Below are 24,326 nucleotides of genomic sequence, written 5' to 3' on the forward strand. Positions count from 1 at the left end.
ATCCTGACCTTTATTTCTTGGTGTTCCAGGATCGTTAAATACTTGGGTCCATCCCGAAATGACATGTCTCTAAGCAGACATGAGTTGGGTTCTGTCACTTTCCCAGGTCTCACCAAGGCATACGCTGCTTTTACTGGTGAATTTTTTATGCCACTAATATGCACAAGTAGTAGTGTGTAAAAGTAGAAAGTAGAAGTAGATGTAGAAATTACCCCTACCCACAAGTAGAAATTACCCCTTACTCATGCATGCCACTAATAAAGTCATTATTGAACGAAGGGCCTCTGATTGGCAGAATTTGGAGTACTTAAGCACTCTGGGATTCAAGCAGGCACTGATAGTCTACTGGGTACCAGAGTGTTTGCATCCTGGAAGATTGTGTCCTGGTCATATGCGTTCTGGTCATTGGTGTCCCTGGACATTTGCAATTTTTCTTTTATCTTTTTTTTGCATCACGGTCATTTTGAATTCCAATATAACTTTCCCCTGGGGGCTGGGGATAAGAATAGGCCCTCAGTTTGGCTGTACTTGTCGTAAGAGGCGACTAAACAGCCACCGGGTAGATGGGACTCGTCAGCCTAGGAAGGCAGCTCATCTAAGAGAAGGAAACTCTGACCTCAAACCTCCACTGCCTTGTGGCTACATCCAGTTGTGGAAAAGGCTTCAGGAGTCAACCTCGAGGCAAAATCAGGAGCCGGAGTCCCTTAGGCAGTTCATGGCTGAACACAGTCACGTTCTGGCAACTCCTGCGACGCCGCTGGAACCAACCGTATTGGCTTCTGCCTTTCCATTGGACCATTCCAGCGACGTGGAGAGGGGGGATTTGCTGCATGGGTAACAGCCTATCCTCCATACCTTCTTTACCCAGGCTTCGCGCACTGGAGAGGACACTCCAACTTCGCCATACGGCGTCGGCACAACACGGGAAGCAGCAGTTTACCGGTTATAAGTCTTTGCTCGATTGGCGTAGAGCATGACGCCAGGGGCTGCTTCCGACGGTGGGAGAGATCATTGCATCTCATTGGGCAGCTACCGCCCGCCTTAAGCTGGGCAGTCCCCAGCCAGTAAGGTGTTGCCTCGCCACGGTCCGTTAACCTCATGGGGTGCGTGGGGTTTAGGGTGAAAACCGACAAGCGGATCGACAACTCTGCACCATGCAACAGAAAACAGAAAACTACTGCCCTAAAGCTGGGCACCTGGAACGTTAGGACAATGACACCTGGCTTCTCTGATGACCTGCAAGAAATAGACGACGCACGCAAAACAGCTGTCATCGACATGGAGCTGAGCAGACTGCAGATGGACATCGTCGCCCTTCAAGAGACGAGGCTGCCAGATTCCGGATCTGTCAAGGAGAGAAATTTCTCATTTTTCTGGCAGGGAAAACCACCAAACGAAACCAGGGAACATGGCGTTGGCTTTGCGGTCAGAAATACCCTGCTGAAATCCATCATCCCACCTACTGTGGGAAGTGAAAGAATTTTGTCCCTGCAGCTCCAGTCATCAGCAGGACCTATCACTCTCATCAGTGCTTATGCACCAACTCTGTCGTCTCCAGCAGAAGCCAAAGACAAATTCTATGATGACCTGGCCACCACTGTCAAGAAAATCCCTGTAAAAGAGCCATTGTTCATCCTCGGCGACTTCAATGCTAGAGTTGGTGCTGATAACAGTTCATGGCCCACTTGCTTAGGTCAGTTTGGCACTGGGAGGATGAACGAAAATGGCCAACGCCTGCTAGAGTTTTGCTGTCATCACGGTCTCTGTGTCAGCAACACGTTCTTCAACACAAAGCCCCAACATAGAGTCTCTTGGAGACATCCAAGATCAAAGCACTGGCACCAGCTCGACCTGATCCTCACCAGACGCTCCAGCCTTCCCAGCATCAAGATCACACGCAGTTATCATGGTGCTGCCTGCGACACTGACCACTCCCTGGTGTGCAGCAGAGTGAAACTGCAAACAAAGCGACTGTATCACACGAAAAAGGAAGGAAGACCTCGCATTGATACCAGCAAGACCCGGGATCAGAGAAAAGTGGAGGAATTTGCACAAGCGCTTGAGGAATCTCTTCCAGGCCCGGCCGACGCAAACGCATCCAACAGATGGGAACATTTCAAGAATACCGTTTACAACACCGCCTTGTCCATATTCGGCAAGAAGACCAACAAGGCGGCAGACTGGTTTGAAGCCCACTCTGAGGAGTTGACACCAGTCATTGAGGAAAAGAGGAGAGCTCAAGCAGCATACAAGGTCTGTCCCAGTGAGCGCAACCTGCAGGTCCTCCGAACTGCTCGCAGCAAAGTCCAACAGACTGCCAGGAGATGTGCTAACGACTACTGGCTCCAGCTCTGTTCCGAGATACAGATAGCAGCTGACACAGGCAACATCAAGGGGATGTATGATGGTATCAAGCAGGCCCTAGGTCCAACACAGAAGAAAATTGCCCCTCTGAAGTCTGCCACAGGCGAGGTCATCCAGGATCGGGCGCAGCAGATGGAACGCTGGGTGCAGCACTACTCTGAGCTATATTCCAGAGAAAATGTAGTCACCGAAGAAGCACTGAACAACATTGAGTGCCTGCCTGTGCTGGAAGAGCTTGACAGTGAACCAACCCTAGAAGAACTTCACGTGGCCCTGGACTCCCTTGCCTTTGGCAAGGCACCTGGAAAAGACAGCATCCCTGCTGAAGTCCTAAAATGCTGCAAAGAGATCATCGTCACTGAGCTGCATGAAATCCTCTGTCTCTGCTGGAGAGAAGGTGGAGTACCTCAAGACATGAGGGATGCAAACATCATCACGCTGTACAAGAACAAAGGTGACAGGGGTGACTGCAACAACTACCGCGGCATCTCTCTCCTTAGCGTTGTAGGAAAGCTGTTTGCCCGAGTTGTACTAAAGAGGCTCCAGGTACTTGCAGAGAGCGTCTATCCAGAATCGCAGTGTGGATTCCGAGCCAACAGGTCCACCACTGATATGGTATTCTCCCTTAGACAACTGCAGGAGAAATGCAGGGAACAACGACAGCCACTCTTTATAGCCTTCATAGATCTCACAAAGGCTTTCGACCTGGTCAGCAGAGACGGCCTCTTCAAGATTCTCCCCAAGATTGGATGTCCACCCAGGCTCCTCAGCATCATCAGATCTTTCCACAAGGACATGAAGGGCACTGTTGTCTTCGATGGCTCCACATCAGACCCTTTTGACATCCGAAGCGGAGTGAAGCAGGGCTGTGTTCTTGCACCAACCTTGTTTGGGATTTTCTTCGCTGTCCTGCTGAATCAGGCCTTTGGAACTGCAACAGAAGGCATCTATCTCCGGACCAGATCAGACGGAAAGCTCTTCAACCTCTCCAGACTGAGAGCAAAATCCAAAGTCCAGCTGAAATGTCTGCGTGACTTCCTCTTTGCCGACGATGCAGCTGTCACTACCCACTCTGCCAAAGATCTCCAGCAGCTCATGGATCGTTTTAGCAAGGCCTGCCAAGATTTTGGACTGACAATCAGCCTGAAGAAAACACAGGTCATGGTTCAGGATGTGGACTCACCTCCCTGCATTACAATCTCTGAGCATGAACTGGAGGTTGTCCATGACTTTGTGTACCTTGGCTCAACGATCTCCGACACTCATTCTCTCGATGCCGAGCTAAACAGGCGCATCGGTAAAGCAGCTACCACGTTTTCCAGACTCACAAAGAGAGTCTGGTCCAACAAGAAGCTGACGGAACATACCAAGATCCAGGTCTACAGAGCTTGCATCCTGAGTACACTTCTGTACTGCAGCGAGTCATGGACTCTTCGCCCACAACAGGAGAGGAAACTGAGCGCTTTCCACATGCGCTGCCTCCGACGCATCCTCGGCATCACCTGGCAGGACAAAGTTCCAAACAACACAGTCCTGGAACGTGCTGGAATCCCTAGCATGTATTCACTGCTGAAACAGAGACGCCTGCGTTGGCTTGGTCATGTCGTGAGAATGGATGATGGCCGGATCCCAAAGGATCTCCTCTATGGAGAACTCGTGCAAGGAAAGCGCCCTACAGGTAGACCACAGCTGCGATACAAGGACATCTGCAAGAGGGATCTGAAGGCCTTAGGGATGGACCTCAACAAGTGGGAAACCCTGGCCTCTGAGCGGCCTGCTTGGAGGCAGGCTGTGCAGCATGGCCTTTCCCAGTTTGAAGAGACACTTTGCCAACAGTCTGAGGCTAAGAGGCAAAGAAGGAAGGCCCATAGCCAGGGAGACAGACCAGGGACAGACTGCACTTGCTCCCGGTGTGGAAGGGATTGTCACTCCCGGATTGGCCTTTTCAGCCACACTAGACGCTGTGCCAGAACCACCTTTCAGAGCGCGATACCATAGTCTTTCGAGACTGAAGGTTGCCAATACACATAACTGGGCAACAAACCCCATGTTATATATCCTAAGCCTCTTCTCCCAGCCATTAACTCCACCTTTGCATTTCAAAAATAAAAAAGAACATCTAATAAAAACATTCATACATTGGGACACAAGTATCCAAGATGCAAAAAGAATGGACCCAAATATTCAATGCCAGGATGCATTTATCAGGGACACAGTTGTCCAGCATGCATTGGTTCTGTCACTAGTCTAACGATGCACTTTCTGGGCCTCTGGTCAGGGCTCAAGCTGGAATACTAACACCATAGCCATAATCCTCCTGGGAGTCAGTTGATCCCAGAGAGGCAATCCCTTACCACTTCCTTATAGTTCCAGAGTTTGCTATACTTCCTCAATATGGTCAACATATCTCTGAGGGAAGCTAGCAGGCTATTCCTCTGCACTTCCAGACTAGTTGGTTGCCTGCCTGTTTCTTCTTCTGCTCTTGATCTATTACCATTACCACCTCTCCAACAATTAGAAGCTGGTCCTTGCCAGTACTCATACACAATAAAGCTGTGTGCCACTTAATGACGGGGATACATTCTCCTATCCCTGTTGTTATGCGATTAGGTCATCAAGTGAACATTCAGTCCAATCTATTGCCAATCTATTGTAAACAGACACTCCCAGCCAGACACTAGCTGGCTGCACAGGCTACTGAAGATAATTGCCTCTTCTAGATTGCTATTAAGAGCCTCTCTGTTGTGCAGCAGACACTCTGGCGCAGGCTACGGGAGATGCAATGGCTTCATTAAGAGCATCTTTATTGTGCTTTGACCACCGTCATATATGCAGTCCATCGCTAAGCGAACAGTTTTTAAGTGGCACACGCCTATACATGCAAAACCCGTGCTTGAGCTATGGCCTCTTTCAGATGCATGCTGCAATGCAGAAGCTGCAAGCCAGCTGTTGGCTAAATCTGTTTCAACCAGTGCTGACCAGGAATAAACTTCTAGTGCAGGGGTGTCAAACTCGTTTCAAACCAAGGGCCGATTAGCATTCATGATGCCTGCTGAGGGCCAGAAGTGATGTCATGGAGCAGGAAAAGATGTCATTAAACAGGTCATAACCAAAAATAAGCACTTTTTCTCACTTAGGAACTCATTAGCTGCAAATGACAGAAGAGAAAACATGCAAATCTTGATCATATTTCAAGATATGGGAGAGCCCAATTTTTAATGCGGGTTGCCCTTTCAGAAGTAACACCTCAGCACTGCTCAGCAGATGAGAGCCTGAGGGCCAGATAGAAAGCTTCCGCAGGCAGCATCCGGCCCCCGGGCCTTATGTTTGACACCCCTGTTCTAGTGAGTATCAGCATGTCCTATGACTGCAGTCAATACTTTTGTAGCTTTTCACTTGACCAAACTGGCAGTCAGGAACTTGTCCCCGAGTTTCCTGCTGCCCCCTTTCTTATCAGTTTGCATATGAAAAGCCTACTGCTTATAGGAAAACAAAATGTCAGAAATCTTTGTCACCGGGGAAGCCATGCACAATCTGAAATGAGTCTTTTGCCAAAGGATGAGGGTGCATCATGCAAGTGTGCTCTAAGAGCACTTTGCATGAGTGGCATTTCTGTAGTAGATGGAGAGTCACCTTGGTCATTACCTCCTCTCCAATTTCTAAAAGGGGCTGCTTAAAAAATTTCCCTCCAGATTCTTTGATCTGTTGTAATCTGAGCTGGGAGTAATTGCAAAGGCTCTGTAGTTACAGAATACCCTCTGCTGCTACTCGGATTTTCTGTAGGGCTACTGACAGCTGTTGCTGATCAAATGAAATGAGGAGCACTTAGTAAGAACATAAGAACAGCCCCACTGGATCAGGCCATAGGCCCATCTAGTCCAGCTTCCTGTATCTCACAGCGGCCCACCAAATGCCCCAAGGAGCACACCAGATAACAAGAGACCTGCATCCTGGTGCCCTCCCTTGCATCTGGCATTCTGACATAACCCATTTCTAAAATCAGGAGGTTGCGCATACACATCATGGCTTGTACCCCGTAATGGATTTTTCCTCCAGAAACTTATCCAATCCCCTTTTAAAGGCGTCCAGGCCAGTCGCCGTCACCACATCCTGTGGCAAAGAGTTCCACAGACCAACCACACGCTGAGTAAAGAAATATTTTCTTTTGTCTGTTCTAACTCTCCGAACACTCAATTTTAGTGGATGTCCCCTGGTTCTGGTGTTATGTGAGAGTGTAAAGAGCATCTCCCTATCCACTCTGTCCATCCCTTGCATAATTTTGTATGTCTCAATCATGTCCCCCCTCAGGCGCCTCTTTTCTAGACTGAAGAGGCCAGCTGCACCACTGTGATCACCTCTTACCAGCCTCCCTTTCCCACCAAAGGCAAGAGAGATTTCTGTTTTTGTTTCTTTTAAAATATTAAACAGATATATTTCACACACTGCCTCAAGACTGTAAACACTGTAAACTGTAGTTTGCGGGAGGGAACTTGGTAAGGCTGTCAAGCACAAATATCACATGGATCTGCATTTGTGGACACAGCAAGTTCAAGCTAAGTAAACAGAGAAGGACGCTTGTATACATGTTTGGCTTATGTAGCTGGCTTCTTTCATGCCGTTTTATTTAGTCGCAATAACCGAATGGAAGAAAAGTCAGATAAGACTTTACTATAAGTCTGGGAGATCAAATTCAGGGGAACTTGTCACTTTGTAGAGGACAGCAGGAAGGTTTCAGGCAGGGTGAGAGACTAACCGCTATCTCAGCCCCTTGAAAGTACATCACGTACTGTGAAAGTGGCGATATGCTTGGCTTTGCCAGTCACTAAGTCACCATTTTCAGCCAATGTGCCATGGCACACTGGTGTACTGCAAATGGTTTGCAGGTGTGCCAGGGAGTTTGGGAGAGGCTCATTTATTAGTAGGACTATTGGGGGTGTGAGCCCCCCATCAACAGCATGGTGTACCTTGTCAATTGCCAAAAACCGACGGTGTGCCTTAACAATCTTAGTACCTCGTCAGTGTGCCATGAAACCAAAAAAAAAGGCTGAAAATCACTGCTCTAGGCCCTGGCATTTGCCCAACCCTGTTGATCTCTGGTGCTAGCATGGTTGCAAGCCATAACATCCACACAAGAAAGTGAGAGAACAACTACCAGCATTTAGAGCCTTCATGAAGTGTATGTTATGTATTAATGTATTTCATTTTACATTGGATGGCCATATCCAATTCACCCAAGTGTCATCAGAGAGCACTGAAGGTAGCTAGATGTGATGCAGATTACAGCACTCCTCTGTAAACTATACTCCCATATAAACAAGTGTGCTGTAACAGTCTAATGAACCAAATGGCTTTCAAGAGAAAGAGGTTACAATCCTAAATGCCTGAACAGAGGTGCCTTGAACTGAAACTCAGGTGTCTCTTTTATGCTAAATAACAAAAATCCATTTTTAACCAACAGAGCAAGAAGACAGATGACATTTAGGGCATCTTCAGACACTGTGTGTTGTGTGAGTACCAAGCACAAAATGCTAGTTTTTGAAACTGTGCTTAAAGCGCAGTTTTTAGCCATTGAAATGTCACCATCAGAAAGGTTGTATTTTGATAAGTAAGGCATGCAGGGAGAACCACTGGATACTTGTATCTCAAGCAGAACTATTAGGATGGAGGATGAAACAGTCAGTAGAAGACGCACAGCTGCTTTTGGAAACTGGTAATTATTAAGCTTGTTGCATTACAGAATGGAATTTTATTGGCTTCCCTTCAAGTATGAAGACACCATCCAGACAATCATTTTCCCCCATGGCTAGCATGGCACTGTTAAGGTGGGAAGCACAGGTAAAGTACCTCTTGAAAGAGGAACCAACTAGTTCAGGAGTTTTGCTCTGCTTTGGACTTTGCCAATCCTGAATATAAGAACCCTGTTGGATCAGACCAGAAGTCCATCTTCTATTTCAACATGCTGTTTCTCACTGTGATCCACTGTGAGAAGCCCACAAGGAGGACATTTAGGCAAATAGGCCACTGCTGCTGTTGCTTCCATGCAACTGGCTATGCGGCATCAGGAGTAGTAGCCACAGATCGGTCTACTGTTTGGATTAGAAGCAATCTCCAAGAGGATGAGGGAAGTCCTCATGTGGTTTGCAAGTTTTAAGAAAAGCTTCAAGAACTAGCATTTTGTACCTGACAGTCACACAACACATTCTGCCTGGACATGCCCTAAATGTCCCCTAACCCCTTGCTTTGTTAGTTAAAAATGGATCTTAAATTGGAAATTATTAAAATAAGAACCAGTTAGCCATTAATTTTGCCTTTTATCATCTACCTTTAAAGGACCTTATAATTTGGAATGAAGGGCCCACAGACCCAGAGGTAGCATCAGAATTTGCATGATCTTGATGATTACAGGTGCAAACTCACCTCTTCAGGGACCGGCAACCTTTGCAGTGGGTTAAGATGCAACATAGGCATTGTGTTAGCTGGCAGCTGGGTCTCTGGAAGTTCTGGTGCCATGTTCTGTTCCTGCTTCACCATGATGGAACACAGTTTGTGCTGGAGGGCCCACATTCCATTCTCCAGTTCTGAGAAAAGAACCACATCCAAATCAGTTGTATTGGACTCCATGGAATCTATGCAACATAAGACATGCTCTTCCCATTGACCTTACTCCCAATCTGGATGGCTCTTCTGTATCCAGTAAGTTCAGCAATATGATCTGCTGTTTCAGAAGCAAATTCATATTCTATTGTATACTACATATTCTGTGTGTCAGTCTTTACGATTCTGAAGGACTCTTTATTGACCTTGCTACAACAGATTGACGTGGCTATTGCTGTGGAATTTGAACAATTACTGTGGCTCCTTCTGGTGGCCAAAATCAGTCATCACTCCAACCCTACACTGTTGCCTAGTTGCTGGAATAACTTAATATATGTGTATCCTCTTTGGATTCTCTTGCAAGCACTATATTAGATGCATGCACCACTTCAGAGCTATACATTTAGAGTCTGTTTGGACATAAAAGAACACTGTAGTGGAATTGTGGATACATCAAAGTCAGAACATTTTAGAAAGTGAGTTCTCCTTGGAATACTTTCATTTTCATTAAAGTAGCTTAAAATAGGGATTTTGAGCAGAGACTTGCCAATATGGACCCTTTCTCCAGTTCATCCTTACCAGCTGGTCTCTTCTACTCCCCACAACAGCTGGTACTTGCCAGAGCAAACAGGGACCAGAGTGTGCAGCTAATTGCAGGCAGAAGCCAGTCCTGTGGAGATTGTGTACATGTTGCATGGAAGCTTCTTCCATGCAAGGCATGAGAATGAGGGAGAAGGAAGGAATGCACCCTGCAACATACCCACTAGGAACCCACATCCATGCCCACCTTTATTGTTAGGAATAATATTTGCAACATGCACAGAGTTAGGTCTGTGTACATTTCTGTAAGCAACAACCTGTGGACTACGTAAGTGTATAGTCTAGCGATATGGCTGAAGATGGCTGAAACTCTTCACAAGAGCTTATCTGGAGCTCTTCACAAGTACTGTTTCCAATGGTGTTGCTAGGGCAGCGTGGAGGTTCAGACCATACTGGGTGATGCACTCGGGGTGGTGGTGGTGACACCACTACTTGCCAAAATTGTGAAAATCTTGATATTTTCAAATAATTCCATTATATAATATATATATCATCTAATCTAATGGGTAATTTAATGGAGAAAGCAATGAAGCAAACTGCATTGAAATATCTTTATTCTATCAAAAGTTATCACCAAGTAACCAGAAAAAGAAAATACAACTGCCTTACGTTACAAAAAGTGGATTTTCCTAACTCAAAACTGAACAATGAGACTGATTGTTTCAAGAGCCAATGAGGTGCTGTTATGACACAGCAGGGAACCAATCAGGTCTTAGTATGAATTGCTCTCATTCCCATGTATCAGAATTTCCATGTATCTTATTCAGTTATGTGAGTGCCATTAAGTTAACCACTGGTTTTTTGTTGGTTACTGATTTGTTGGGTGACCTGTGCTGTGATATATTTTTAAAAAATGAAATTAATCAACCCTAGTGATTCCACTACATTTAGACTGTGTGTATGATATGGTAATTTATTCTGTGTGGTCTGGTTTGGGAGAAGGTCCATCATGGGGTTGATGGAATGGGCTCTCGTACCAGGTAACACAAACCCTAGTGATGCCTGTGACCGTCCAACAGTGCATTTTTTCTGACACACTGTATTCTGGGTTGCCTGAGTGGGTGGATGGCTATAACTTGTTGCAGCAAGTTGAGTTTCTATAGCAGTATGATCCCTTCCAACAGTAGTGACCAGTGCTGGATCTGGATGTTAGAGAAGTCTAGGATCAAGTCCAGGTTTTTCCTCAGTCGCAAAGTTTGCTAGGCGGCTTTGAGCAAGTCACTATCTCTCAGCCTAGCCTATCGTATAAGACATCCTCTCCATCATTTCACAGATTAAGATAGGGATACTTGTGTACACATGATATAAATAATCATCGTACTCTCCCACCAATGATCAGTCCCTGGGGTTGACTCCTTTACACATTTGCTAAACTCTCTTCTTCATTGACTGTATGCTGTACTCAGGTATTATGCAATAGTCTGCCTTGCACCGGCTTCTGAATTCGTTGTGTTAGTAGACTTACCATAAATGTTTCCTTTTTAAAAGAAAAAAGATGTTTACTCTCACCATGGATCTCTTTATATTGATCACAGAATAGCTTGAGCTCAAACAGAATTGTTCTCGTGGCAGTTTTGTTGAAGTGGCAGGGGGAAAGCGCAACTCTAGTGTTTGATGCTGCTTATTGTACTTAACAAGAAAGGGTTGGTTTATTAGGCTGGTCCACCAATTACCCTAAAGTATGTTATGCCTCACCACTGACACCAGCTGCAGTGTGCAAAATAGCAGGCTGTGCACTAGATGGAGCTTTAGGGACAAACCACACATGATGTCAAGCACATGCCTGGCAACTGCTGTGCTTGTTTTTGTCCTCTTTCCTCAAATAGCAGCTACAGAGGGGCCAATCCAAATCAGGACCATGGAAGTCCCAATCTGGTTCAGGGTCCTCTGCAGCTGCTACTTGGGGTGTGTGTGTGAAGGAATAAGCATGCAACTGGCAAGCATGTGCTTTATGTAACATGGAGTTTGGCCTTCAGTGTTCATGCACATCCTCATGAAAGATCTCTCTTACTCCAAGAAGGGATTACACTTCTAGAAACTCAAGGGATGTGGCCGAAAGGGGGGGGGGGAATCAGGGAGCCCTGGTGAGGCCACAGGCCTATTGTGGTACATTAGAGGAAGCAGTTACCCATCACCTGATTGCAGGGGCAGCAAAATGAAGGAGCCAGAGGCCCCACTGTCAACCTTCCTCCTTCTAGCCCCCTGCACTCCATTTCAAAAAACAAAAAGGGTGGGTCAGTGGGGGAGGCAGAAAGTGGAAAAGGGACCACTCTAGGTCACCAGTTTCTACTCCTTTCCCTTTCTTCCTTGCTAGCTTTGCCTTTTGAAATGAGGAGTGGGAACCGGAAGGAGGAGAAAAGGGGTGGTGGCAGGAGCAAGAGGACAAGGAGGTAAGCTGGGGAGATCAGTGAGTCTGGTGGAAAGCAATGGTTGTTGACTGAAGGGAGGCAGTAGCGGAGGGGGGGAACTGTGCTGAGCTTTGCAAGCCACGTGGGGGGAGGCAACAATTAATTTCGTGGTTTCAGGCACTAGGAGCTAAGACTGGGCCTGTGGCTGAAAGTTCAACAGTGGCAGCTCCCAGCTTCAGAAGCATCTGAACAGTAATGAAAACCTTAAAAGGCACCCCCCCCCAAATCTTCTCCAAAGGCTAAACAGGGACAGTGGTTTACCTCAAAATAGGGTCTGTTTCTGGTAAACTGAGACAGATGGAGCAAGACTGGGGCATTGGGTGGATAAAATGAAACAAGCCCATGTACACAGCCCCAGCTGAGCTCCTGGGAAAAAAGTCAGGAAACAAAGGTGTTAGAGAAATACTGTACATTTATTATAGGCTCTAGCATGCTATTTCATCTGTCCACACAGAGGAGTCATAAAGAATCCTCAGCTACCCAGGGGAGGAATTCACTGGTATAAGCAGTCCCAGAATGTTCCTGCTTTCTGCCACCATACATCAGAAGGCAGAAAGTCTGCAACACTCACTGTTAAAAGTATGATGCTAATTTATGGGAGGCTTCCATAAATTAGAACAACGTCAGGTTCAGGCAGGACTGAGAGCACACAATATGGAGTTTTAAAGCTCCGTCTCCCTCTTTCATTTGTCCATAGGGTAATTTATTAGTGGGAATAAAAATATCACATAGCAGTGAGCAAGTTTCCAAGTTCTCCAGAACTCTTCTTCTGGTTGGATATTAAACAAAACTAAAAAGGAGAAAAATCTGGTCATGATGCTGCCATTTTTAACAGCCTCAAGGGAGGCTGCGCACAAGCTTCATTTGATTATTGAGCTAGGTGCTGCTCAATAATAAACAAAAATGGATCCCCCCCTTTTTTTTGGGGGGGGGGAGAATATGAAATCTAACAAGTACTTGGATTGGTCTGAAGAATGGATCAGGATCAACAAATCCCTTGATACATAAGAACATAAGAACATCCCTGCTGGATCAGGCCATAGGCCCATCTAGTCTAGCTTCCTGTATCTCACAGTGGCCCACCAAGGTAAGGTAAGGTAAAGAGCAAATATAAAGAATAACGTGGTTGTCTTTGTATATGGCTATTTTTGTCTCTTTGTCTCAAGAGCCTCCAAGGAGGCCTTCTGAGGCCCAGGGAGGCCACATACTACTGCTGGATGCTTCTGGAGGGCTGGGTTCCCTGCCAGAGAAGTGACACTCCCCCACACATGACCCAGAGGTCTGGAACTTAGGGCCCTGTATCCCACCACCCCTTAACTATGCTAGTGGCTAACTCTATGTGACATATTGAGGCAAGTGACCTTTGACTCTAGACTGTAAAGCCACTGGATAGCCCAGTATAAGCACAGCAACACATACGACGGTAACAGAAAAAGCTGCTTGACGTTAAGAATCATTTTGCAAGTCTGATTGTTAGTTTCATAGAAGTTTTACAGAAGCTGCATAGGCCTCAGAGTCTGGAATGCAACTTAGATAAGCAAGTACCAGTTTCGGGCAGAGAAGGGGCTCACAACCTTGGCAGAAAATACATGCCTTGGCAAAACCATTCGCTCACTGATTAGAGCAAAAGGCACATATATGCAATATAGGGAGAAAGTAACCTGTAACCCACATATAAGGGGACATAATAATCATAGAAGAAGTCCATAGGGAACCAAAAGTTGTTTGATTTTAGAGAAGTCTTAAGAAACACTTAATAAAAGAAGTTTAGAAGTTTAAAAGCCTTTGCTTTGCAGAAGTTGGCAGAGGGCCCCACAGTGCTTTAGTAACACATAGAAAAGGAGAAGATAAAATAGGGTGCTCGAACAAGGCCACCCTAATGAGGGATGAGTATGGGTCTGAAGTTCTGCCAAGATGAAGTCTTCACACCTACTCTTTAATGAGGTTGGTACGAAGACCTGTCAAAATAATTTTAATTGGATTGATGGATGTGAGTAAGGGTTAACACTGGGTAAATGGTACTATAGCAAACCCTATTGGTCTTTGAAAACTTTTCGGAATTGTGTAATTTTGGCTAAGTTTTAAGGCGAAACCCCACCTGTATGTAAATCAGAGCCAAACAATTGTTTTGCCTACTTATTGCCCACCTATTTTCCATCTTTATGTAAATGGTATCTTATCTGTATCCTATTAGGAGTTAGCCCCATTTCTGACGTCAAATTTCATAAGAATATAAGAACAGCCCCACTGGATCAGGCCATAGGCCCATCAGCTTCCTGTATCTCACAGCGGCCCACCAAATGCCCCAGGGAGCACACCAGATAACAAGAGATCTGCATCCTGGTGCCCTCCCTTGCATTGGCATTCTGAAATAGTCCATTTCTAAAATCAGGAGGTTGCACATACACATCATGGCTTGTAACCCATAATGGAATTTTCCTCCAGAAACTTGTCCAATCCCCTTTTAAAAGCATCCAGACCAGATGCCGTCACCACATCCTGTGGCAAGGAGTTCCACAGACCGACCACACGCTGAGTAAAGAAATGTTTTCTTTTGTCTGTCCTAACCCTCCCAACACTCAATTTTAGTGGATGTCCCCTGGTTCTGATGTTATGTGAGAGTGTAAAGAGCATCTTTCTATCCTATTTATCCTTCCCATGCATAATTTTGTATGTCTCAATCATGTCCCCCCAGGAGTCTCTTTTCTAGGCTGAAGAGGCCCAAACGCCATAGCCTTTCCTCATAAGGAAGGTGCCCCAGCCCAGTAATCATCTTAGTTGCTCTCTTTTGCACCTTTTCCATTTCCACTATGTCCTTTTTGAGATGTGGTGACCAGAACTGGACACAATACTCCAGGTGTGGCCTTACCATCAATTTGTACAACCTGTCCACCAACAGCCTGTTCAGCCAACGGGAAGTCTAGATTTTGGGACAAAGGACCCAAAAACTGTATAAAAAGTTGGAATTCATATTGGGAAGGGCTCTTATGTTTTGAGACGTTAGTGGGCCCATGAGATGCCCACTGCTAGCAGTGAAATAAAAGCTTGTAAACCTTCACTCCTGACTACCGAGTTATTCTTGAGTTGCGTTTCAACCTTGCAACAATATGAACATGTGTACCTTAGCCCCAATGCCATTTTTTAAAATGGAAAGCTGCTCTGGCAGTATGGCTGGTTAAAATGGCAAAGCAGGGAGGAAGGGGATAAGCCCTCTTCACCACCCAGCATTTATCCACTCCAAATCCACCCTCCAAGTGGCTCTTTGCAAGTTTCCTAAAGCACGTTTGTCTTAGCTCTGGGAGGGGAGGCAACAAGGAACAGAGAATGGAGGCTGACAAAGTGTTATAGAGCCATTTAGTTATTGATTTTTCTCTGTAAACCACTTTGTGAACTTTTAGTTGAAAAGCGGTATATAAATACTGTTAATAATAATTATTATTATTGTGCCCCCTCCCTCTTCACCATTTCTCTGCTACAAATTTCCCCTTTACTTCACATACAGTTCTTCATTTTAAAACCAGTATCAGGGCTCAGCTACATGTGCTTGAGTTTAATGCATAGTTAGTCCTGAACCAATCACCTATCAGGGACTCCAGGATGTGAATCAATAACCTTATAGGTAGGGGTGTTTGAAAATGGTTTCATTTTTTCACAGATTTCATGATTTGAAAATAGTTTTTTTTGCAGATTTCATGATTTGAAAGGCAGAAAGCAATGTTATGTGTTTTTATTCCATGTTTTCATTCCAAGCTCTCAGTTTTATTAATTTTAAACACTTTAAAAGTATACTAGGTAGGTGATATAAGCGATATAGCGTCAGCAGATGCAGCCACAGTATTATTTCTACCTGTAAAAATATTCTATTTTAATATAGAATTAAAATATAGAAATTAAAATATAGAATAAATTAAAATTTAAATATTTTAAATAAATTAAATTAAATTTTAAATATTAAAATTAAAATATTGAATAAATTAAAATATTATTATTATTAACAGTATTTATATACCACTTTTCAACTAGATATAGAATAATATAGAATTAAAATTATGGGCTGGAGGTCTGGTCTAGAGGGTTGAGCCTCCATTTGCCTGAAGATAACATCCGAAGGTCGCCAGTTCGAGGCCACCGGCACCGTGGGACCTTGAAGCAGCTGACAAGGTGAGCAGAGCTATTCCATCTGCTCTGAGCGTGGGAGGATGGAGACCAGATAAAGAAAGTAACATCTGAATGTTGTGGTTTCTTGAAAGATAGAAACCTTCTTTCAAATTGTAAAAATCCCTACGGGGATTTAAATTGCCTGCCTATGTAAACCGCCTTGAATAAAGTCTAAGGAGAAATCTGAGGACCAAGAAAGGCGGTATAGAAATACCTGTATTATTATTATTATTATTATTATTATTATTATTATTATTATTAATTTTTAAAAAATATCTTAAACACCAAATGCGGAGTTTTGAGTTTTTATTCAGATATTTTAAACATAAAATGCAGTGCATTGCGTTTTTATGTGTTTTAAAAAAAACAACACACCTCCACTTATAGGATAAGGGAACGTAGCTTACTGAGCTACCTGGGTCAGGCAATGTGTGCCCAGAACTCTCAGGCACAGAAAGGGATAGAGATGTGCACCATAAGCCTCTGTAATTGGCAGGCTGGACAGTGCTTCTTGGTTTTAGATCATAGGCAGAGTATAGTTGGGCCCCTGTTTCTGCAAGAGTTCTGTTCCAGAACCCCCACAGTTAAGTGAAACCATGGATACAGGCCAATGCCTTGCCTCCACTGTATACAAGAGGACCCTCACCTCTGGAGGGTCCTCTGAGCCCAGAAGCCATATTCATTCATCCTGTGGCCTCTGCCAGGCTCAGACTGAGCCCAACAGTTGTTTTTTGTTTTTTTTTAAAGCCATTTCCAGTTTCTCCATGAAACCAAAAGTGACATTTTTAATGTCTTACAAGACATTTGGAGGCCCAGGAAAGCCCTGGAGGACCTCCTAATGCCTCACCTCCAGAGGGGGTACGTGTGGGGGGGGCATGTGGGGTACCTCGCGGACCTGATCCATGGATAAATGAATCCACGTATATGGGATTCATGGATACGCCCCCCCCTCCCCCCATAAATATTTTGAATGCAAAAGGTTCCAGGTTCAATCCTTGGCATCTTCAGATATATTGAAACCCTGGAAAGCTATTGCCAGTCAGGGAAGACAATATTCAGCAAGGTGGACCAATGGTCTGACTTAGTTTAAGGCAGGTTCACAGGATTGGCCAGGCCTCGTACCAAGAACTTGGCCTGTGACAGGGGAGACGCAGCTATCATGTGCACAAGGGTGCACAGGCCTGCATATGAACACAAAATGCCAGTGCACAGCTTCCTTTCTGTCCCCCCCTTCTATAACCACCTATCCAGATAGTAGAGGCAGCTAATTGTGTCTTAAAGAGATATGGTAGAAGCCTGATTCAGAGGAGGCCTTTCTAACAGATGCAACCTCATTCCACAGCTTCACCGGAGGTTTCAAAGGAAGAGGCAAGCTATAAACAGTGGAAATATGGTTGCACCCTGCTGAGCTGGGGACGCAGGCTTGAGCAATTTTCCCTGGATACTTTATCCAAGTCAGATACTTGGAATGCGTGTGCAGTAAACACTATAGACTCATGATCTTGATGATATGAGAAACCCACTGATCCTCCAGAGTTACTTAAATGACAGAAGAGACATGAGTTGTCAGGGAAAGCTATTGTGTCTTCTTTTCTCATCTTGCCTTTCTTGCTTCCTCTCCCTACTCACAGGCCTACAAAGGGGTTTGTAGTCCTTGATTCTACAAAACCACAGCTCATTTGCTATCGCTCAGAGTCATAACCTTTTACCCTTTCCCCAAAGAAATGCATTCCATTGGGAAGAACTGTATTTGAACCCATAAGAAGCTACCACGTTGCTTCCATTAAGAAACAAGATTACCACGCATGCAGTTTTACTGGTGCGGACAAATGAGTTACGCCTTCTTGCGCTCAGCAGTATTTGTGTTCCCTTGGTTTGGTGAGGATTTTGTACTCAACAGAAGACCATGGAGAAAGCAGATAAGCAAGAAGCATATCCATTCCATTCTGGAACTCCTGGCCAGACTGAATTTAATGCTTACAATTTGTCCCTAAATGCTTGCTGTGGGATGTATAATAAGACTGCAATATCACTAGAATTTGGATGACATGGACCTGGGGAGACTTTGGAGAGTATATAGTCCTCCTCCTTATCTACAGGCATGATGGAATGCAATCCCTCATCTGCAGTCTTAACTGGTAGAGTCTAGGAACAGTTTTACCATGTGATGAGCTGTTACATCAGCCCCGGTTATATAGTAAAAAATAAAAAAAGGAAGGTTTTGCAGCCTCCCTCCTTCTTGATCTTTGGTAACACTCAGCACGGATAATACCTAGCCTAAACAGAGAAACACGTTCGCTGATTCCTCTCAAAAGAAGGTCTTTTGTATGTACTGAATCTCTGCCATTCCCACTTCATGCTGACTGTTGTCCATCAACTGCTGGGACACCCACATGGTCCCACAAATTACAGGATTCTCTGCTGGGATTGCTCTAAAAATATCCTGGCATCATAAATTATCCTAAAATGAATTGTTTTAAAAATAGGCCTTGAAATGACTGTTCCTCTCCGTCTCCTGCAGAGAGATCTGCTGGGAAGAAAGAAAGCCACTTAGTCCTCCACACGCGCCAGTAAGCGCTGGCTGCAGGCAGTGGCTTCCACGCCCAAGCCAAAAGTGCCAGGAAAAGGCAATGAATTCTGTGCATCCACACCCAGCAACCTAAGAGTCCCTTTCAACTGCTGCATACAGTTTGCCAGAAAAAAAGGGGGGGTGACACCTTTTATTAGGCTTGCTGCTTTGATTGGGAATACATGCGTTTTACAGAACTTTTCCAGGCAGGTAGCAGAAGACTAGGCCTAAAATGTAGCTAAAGACATGAGGCCACCTTATGCTAAATAAGGCTCCTTCACTCTCCAAAAACACAGGGCCACATCAAATTTCCAGCGACGATGCAGCCGCAATACAGCCCTGAGGTAAGGGAACAAATGTTCCTGTACCTTGAGGAGGCCTCTGGGACTCCCCACAACAAGATGCAGCACATGCCCCATTGGATAGGATCAGGCCCACAATCCATCTACCTTAGGATCGTTTACTGTGACTGAAGGCAGCCCTCCCAGATCTCAAGCAGAGGTTGCTACTCGAGTTCCTTTTACCTAATGATAGCAAGGATTGAAGCCACAACTTTGTACGCAAAGCATATGCTATAGCCAGGGTGACCAGATAGAATGGAGGACAGAGTGCTTATCCCTTTAACCAGTGTTTCTCAAACTATGGGTCAGGACCCACTAGGTGGGTCGCGAGCCAATTTCAGATGGGTCCCCATTCATTTCAGTATTTTATTTTTAATATATTAAACTTGATGCTACCATGATGTGTGACTGCATTGGGGAAATGTTACAGACCTGTACTTTTAACAAGCTATTATGTATATTCTTTTAACAATGATAGTAAACAGAACTTACTTCTGGGTAAGTATGGGTAGGATTGTAGCCTAGGATTTTTAAAAATTGTCACTTCTAGTCCTGACATCACTTCCAGTGGGTCCTAACAGATTCTCATTCTAAAAAGTGGGTCCAGGTGCTAAATGTGTGAGAACCACTGCCTTTAACCATTGTATAGAAGAGAAAATGTTGGCAGGTGCTGCTTTTTAAACCTTTCTCCTGTTGAGCTGCACCTGCCAAGATTCTCCTCTTCTATACAATGGTTAAAGGGATAGGCACACTGTCCTCTATTATATCTGGTCATCCTGGCTATAGCCTCTCTCTTAAATGCAAAGAGACCAGTTCTGATTGCAGCCACACTATTCAACGTGTAGCCAGGGGCGGAATGCTACAATTCAAAACAAGCACAGAATGTGCTATTAAGAGTCAATATGGTGTAGTGATTAGAGCAGGGGTCTCTAAACTTTTAGGCCAGAGGGCCACATCTAATATCTGGCATGGTGTCGAGGGCCAGAAACAAAAATAAATTTTAAATATAAAATTTAAATAAATATGTTAGAAAGCCTCAGAAAGCCTAAGGCCTTCAGATGGCCCCAAAAGTCACTTCTGGTTTTTCAGAAAAATCAGGAAATGATGTTTTTAGACCTTTAGAAGGCATTCTGAGGGACGGCGCATGGCCTTCCCAGCCCTCAGAACACTCTCTAGATGCAACTGGAGCACAGCACTGGTCACATTCAGCTGAGCAGGCCAGAGGCCTGCAGGGATCCAGAGGCTTGCTGCAGGCCGGACAGAGGCTTGTTGTGGGTTGCATCTGGCCCCCTGTCCAGGGTTTGGAAACCTCTGGGTTAGAGTATTGAATTAGGAGCAGGGAGGCCCAGGTTCAAATGGCCCTACTCAACCATGAGCGTCACTGGGTGACTTTGGGCTGGTCAACATCTTTCAATGTAATCTACTTTACAGGACTGTTGTGAGGATAACGTGGAGGTAAGAGAACATGTTATGTCATTTTGAGCTCCTTGAAGGAAAGGCAGAATGGAAATATAGTTAAGAATACTATGGGTTTGTAATTCCAGCAGATGCTAATCTCCGTAGATACAATCATGCAAATCTCAAGAGGGAGAACCTGAACTCCGGGTTTTTGAATATTCTGCAAGACAGCAAGAACAAAAAAATTGTGATTTATCTGAAAGTCATCAGACACATCTTGTTTAGATCAGTCCAAACCAGAAATGCACAATGTTGCTTCTCAATGGACCAATGAACACATGGGAATGTTCTAGAAAAAAGCTAGACTGAATAGCAATGTAGTGAAACAAAGAAACATGGTTCTGTGTATCAAACAGTGCTTGACAGGATTCTGATCTCTCTCTCTCTCTCTCTCTCTCTCTCTCTCTCTCTCTCTCTCTCTCTCTAGGGTACTTTCAGGCATATCTAGATTTAGCCAAGTCTCAGACATGGCATTTAATAAAAATCTTGGCAAAAAGCCACTTCTATTAATTTTTCCACAACAAAGTTGATCACGCTTTCGTTTCCCCAGATGAAGGGGGCAGGTTCGAAAGTGTTTCATTGCCTGTTAAATCCCCAAAGCAGCAATTATTTGTTTTTGTGCTTGCATGTCCAAAACACATGCCAGTTTGTCCAGATTTAGTCAATTTGTCCAGGATAGTTAGAGACACAGCAGAATATTGTCCCAAAGTATCTAATTAGTGGAGTATGGCTCACAAGTGAGGAGCTACTACTGCTTTCAAATATGGAAACATATAGTAACATTTAGTGAATAATAAGTGTGAAAGGTCAGTTTACTGGGCAAGATCAAGGGTGGAAATAGCCAGTAATCACGTTAAATTACTGTGAGACAGTAAGAGCTTTTTGTTTTTCCCCTATGCCTAAAGAGTGTGGGTTAGTGACTATCACTGTGAGTCATGAAGCCAAAATCCTTGTTTAGTCTATAGCTGCAAACCCCAATGAGGAATCAAAGGTCACTGTTCAGTCTGAAATTTTTTTGGGGGGTGGAGTGTGGGGTATAAATTAGAGCTCCATGCGAACTGGTCAATTTCCATCATGATTCTGAACCTTACTGATGCACTGAACAAAGAACCATGGTGAGAAAAGTTAGAGAAATTGGCTTTCATTGGTTTAATGAAAGCTTTTTTCTTACCCAGTACTCCTTTCTTGGGATGCTAGATGTTATATTGCCCCCATTAGTGCTAATAAGCTTAACTTTTTTTAGAAATATAGCAGCCGTGGGGGGGACGGACGACGACAACTGTGGGCCCAATCCCATCCAATTTTCCAGTACTGGTGCAGCTGTGCCAATGGGGCTTGCGCCACATCCTATGGTTAGGGGGGAAGTCACGGAGGCCTCCTCAAGGTATGGGAACATTTGTTCCCTTACCCTGGGGCTGCAATACAGCTGCACCAGTGCTGGAAAGTTGGGTAGGATTGGGCCCTGTGGCAGTGGGGAGGGAACTTTAATCCTTGGCCTTGATAATGTGAGTGTTTTTCCTTGTAAAATAGCAGCTATGGGGTGGTAGTCTGGATCAGGACCATGACAGGGAGAAATTGTTAAGGAACCCCTGTGGTTCCAATCCAGACAAGAGCTGTCTTCCCCCCACGGATGCTGTTTTTGAAAGAAATGAGTGCCAGCAGAAATTACTGTTTCAACATTACATCTGTTTGGCCCCTGGACTATTCCCTACCTGGCTTAAACACACAGTCCAATCCTAACCAACTTTCCAGCCCAGATGCAACATCTGGCCCAGATGCAGCCCAGATGCAGCCCCGAAGCATGTGAACAAATGTTCCTTTATCTGCCCACCACTACCACAGAATGCAGCACATGCCCCATTGGCATGGCTGAATCAGCCGTGGGAGGGATTGGACTGATAGTCTTTCAACTTCTCCGAACTACTTCTCAAATGTAGGCTACCTGGAAACATGCACTCCAAAAGAAAAGGAGAAGAAAAGTCAGAACATGAATACCTGTTTACGATACCTTAGGATGGATTGAAAACAGTTGAAAATGGATCAAATTAACTTTGTGGGGCCCAATTTAACTCTAATTGCACTGAAGATGAAAACAACAACAACAAGGAGCTCCTGTTTGCAGCTGAAATCATCAGCTTGCAAAGACAGTGGCCCTTTGGAGGAGAATACAGTACACCCCTACTGATCCTGCCAGGGTCAGCTCCCCTCCTTCATTAACAAGATCACTGCATAGGACTTTATGAAGTTGTTCGGGTATCTGACCCTGCGTTCACCATACACGTGTCTTGTGCTCACCATTGGCATTCTCTTCTGTCTTGACAGGCATGAGGGGGCTCTGGGGGGCAGAGTCTCCACTAAGGGAATAGCTGTGCTCTGCCTGGATGCCGGGAGTGGGAGGATCCAGGTCCATGTCCAGCAGAGGGTTCTTTTCAACCAGCATGGGGTCGTCAAAGAAGCTGTTGAATAGCTCATTGGAAAAATCCTCCATGTTCTCAGAGAAGTGATCGAAACTCTCAGAGAAATGCTGAGAAAGGGACAAATGAAAGAAGACAAGCGTTAGCATCACCTCCATGAGAGACTAGAGGGCCTTCTACTGAAATGCATCCCAAGCCAGACACATCGGGAGCCAAATCACTTGGACGAGGAACAGCTAGATCCATCTTTTATTCTTGCTGTTTTCATAGCTACACAGAGCTGGGTGGGTTTTGGTTGAGTTTTTTTTTTTTATTTAAAAAAAAAGTTTAATAATGAACAGGCCAAAATCCACAATGATGTATCTGCCAGTCTGTGTTTTACACCTTGCCTGAACTGCCCTGTACTGTGGGCGCTGCTTTCCATCTTTGTGTTCCCGACTTTTCCCAGCAATAACGTTATCCCTTAGCATGTCGCTTCGCAAACTTACCTCCTCCGCTACACCCTCCATGCTGCTGCACACAGCACTCAGAACCTGGAAATAAATGGCAGTGATTCATGATGAGACAATGTCATTGCCAGTTACTTCTGGGTTGGAGACCGTGGAGCAATCCTAAAAACAGTGGTAAGCGACTCAGGGCGGGCAAGAGCCCCTTCCAACAGCAAAAAATGCATTCCATCAAGCCAAGCCTCTGTTCCACAGTCTTCCAGGTTGCGCCATGGTCGTGTGCCTGGGCAGCAAGCAACTCACCAATCCCCTGTGTGCTCATCACAACGCCCCAGGGAACAGTGACATACACTTTGGGAGCCTTTGCCCTAGTTATATCAACTACCAGAGACATCATAAAAGCTGGTTTGCCATCACTAGTACCTACACTTCAAAATTATCAGTCTTGATTGTATTTTCTCTTCTGCAGTAACAGTGATCAGTGACATGCGTTTAAGGTACTTTTCTTTCTAGTAACCATTTTATTATTAGCTTTCTTTAAAGTGTGTGTGTTTAGTGCTTTAAAAAAAATCTCTCCAGTCTGCCAGCAGATGCAGCTGACAAAAGAAGTAGTGCCATCTCCACTGCCATCTCTAAAATGAAATGCAGAGTGCTTCTGTGGGATATCATTCTGTTACTCATAGATGAGCAAGGGAATTACACAGCTGTGGTAATAAACCACTACCTAACTGAACTTCACAGACTGATGACTGAACAGCAAATAGGAATAATGGGGTTACTGGGTTTCTATGAAGCATGCCCCTCAAGTGAACTCCACTGTGAAGCACATCCCTTTGTAGGCCATTCCCTTTTGAGACAGCTGTGCTTTTTATGATTGCTATTGGAAATTCCCAACTTGCAGATGTACAGACAGCAGATGAAGTTGCCTTATGCTAAGTCTAGAGCACTGGTCAGTATTGTCTGCACTAGTTTGC

At 44.8% G+C, this 24,326-nt stretch overlaps 1 protein-coding gene across 1 annotated transcript in view; it reads right to left on the minus strand.

Annotated features, from left to right (window-relative positions):
* The window catches only part of CREB3L1 (cAMP responsive element binding protein 3 like 1), a 105,773-nt gene that overhangs the window by 26,493 nt on the left and 54,954 nt on the right, over nt 1-24,326 (minus strand). The window contains exons 2-3 of the mRNA XM_066637144.1: nt 22,788-23,016; nt 8,782-8,942 (exon numbers count right to left, since the gene is read on the minus strand). Of these exons, the coding sequence (XP_066493241.1) occupies nt 8,782-8,942; nt 22,788-23,016 (390 nt within the window). The remainder of the gene's footprint in view (nt 1-8,781; nt 8,943-22,787; nt 23,017-24,326) is intronic.

The sequence above is a fragment of the Tiliqua scincoides genome, chromosome 1 (assembly GCF_035046505.1).
Source record: "Tiliqua scincoides isolate rTilSci1 chromosome 1, rTilSci1.hap2, whole genome shotgun sequence".
NCBI lineage: Eukaryota > Metazoa > Chordata > Lepidosauria > Squamata > Scincidae > Tiliqua > Tiliqua scincoides.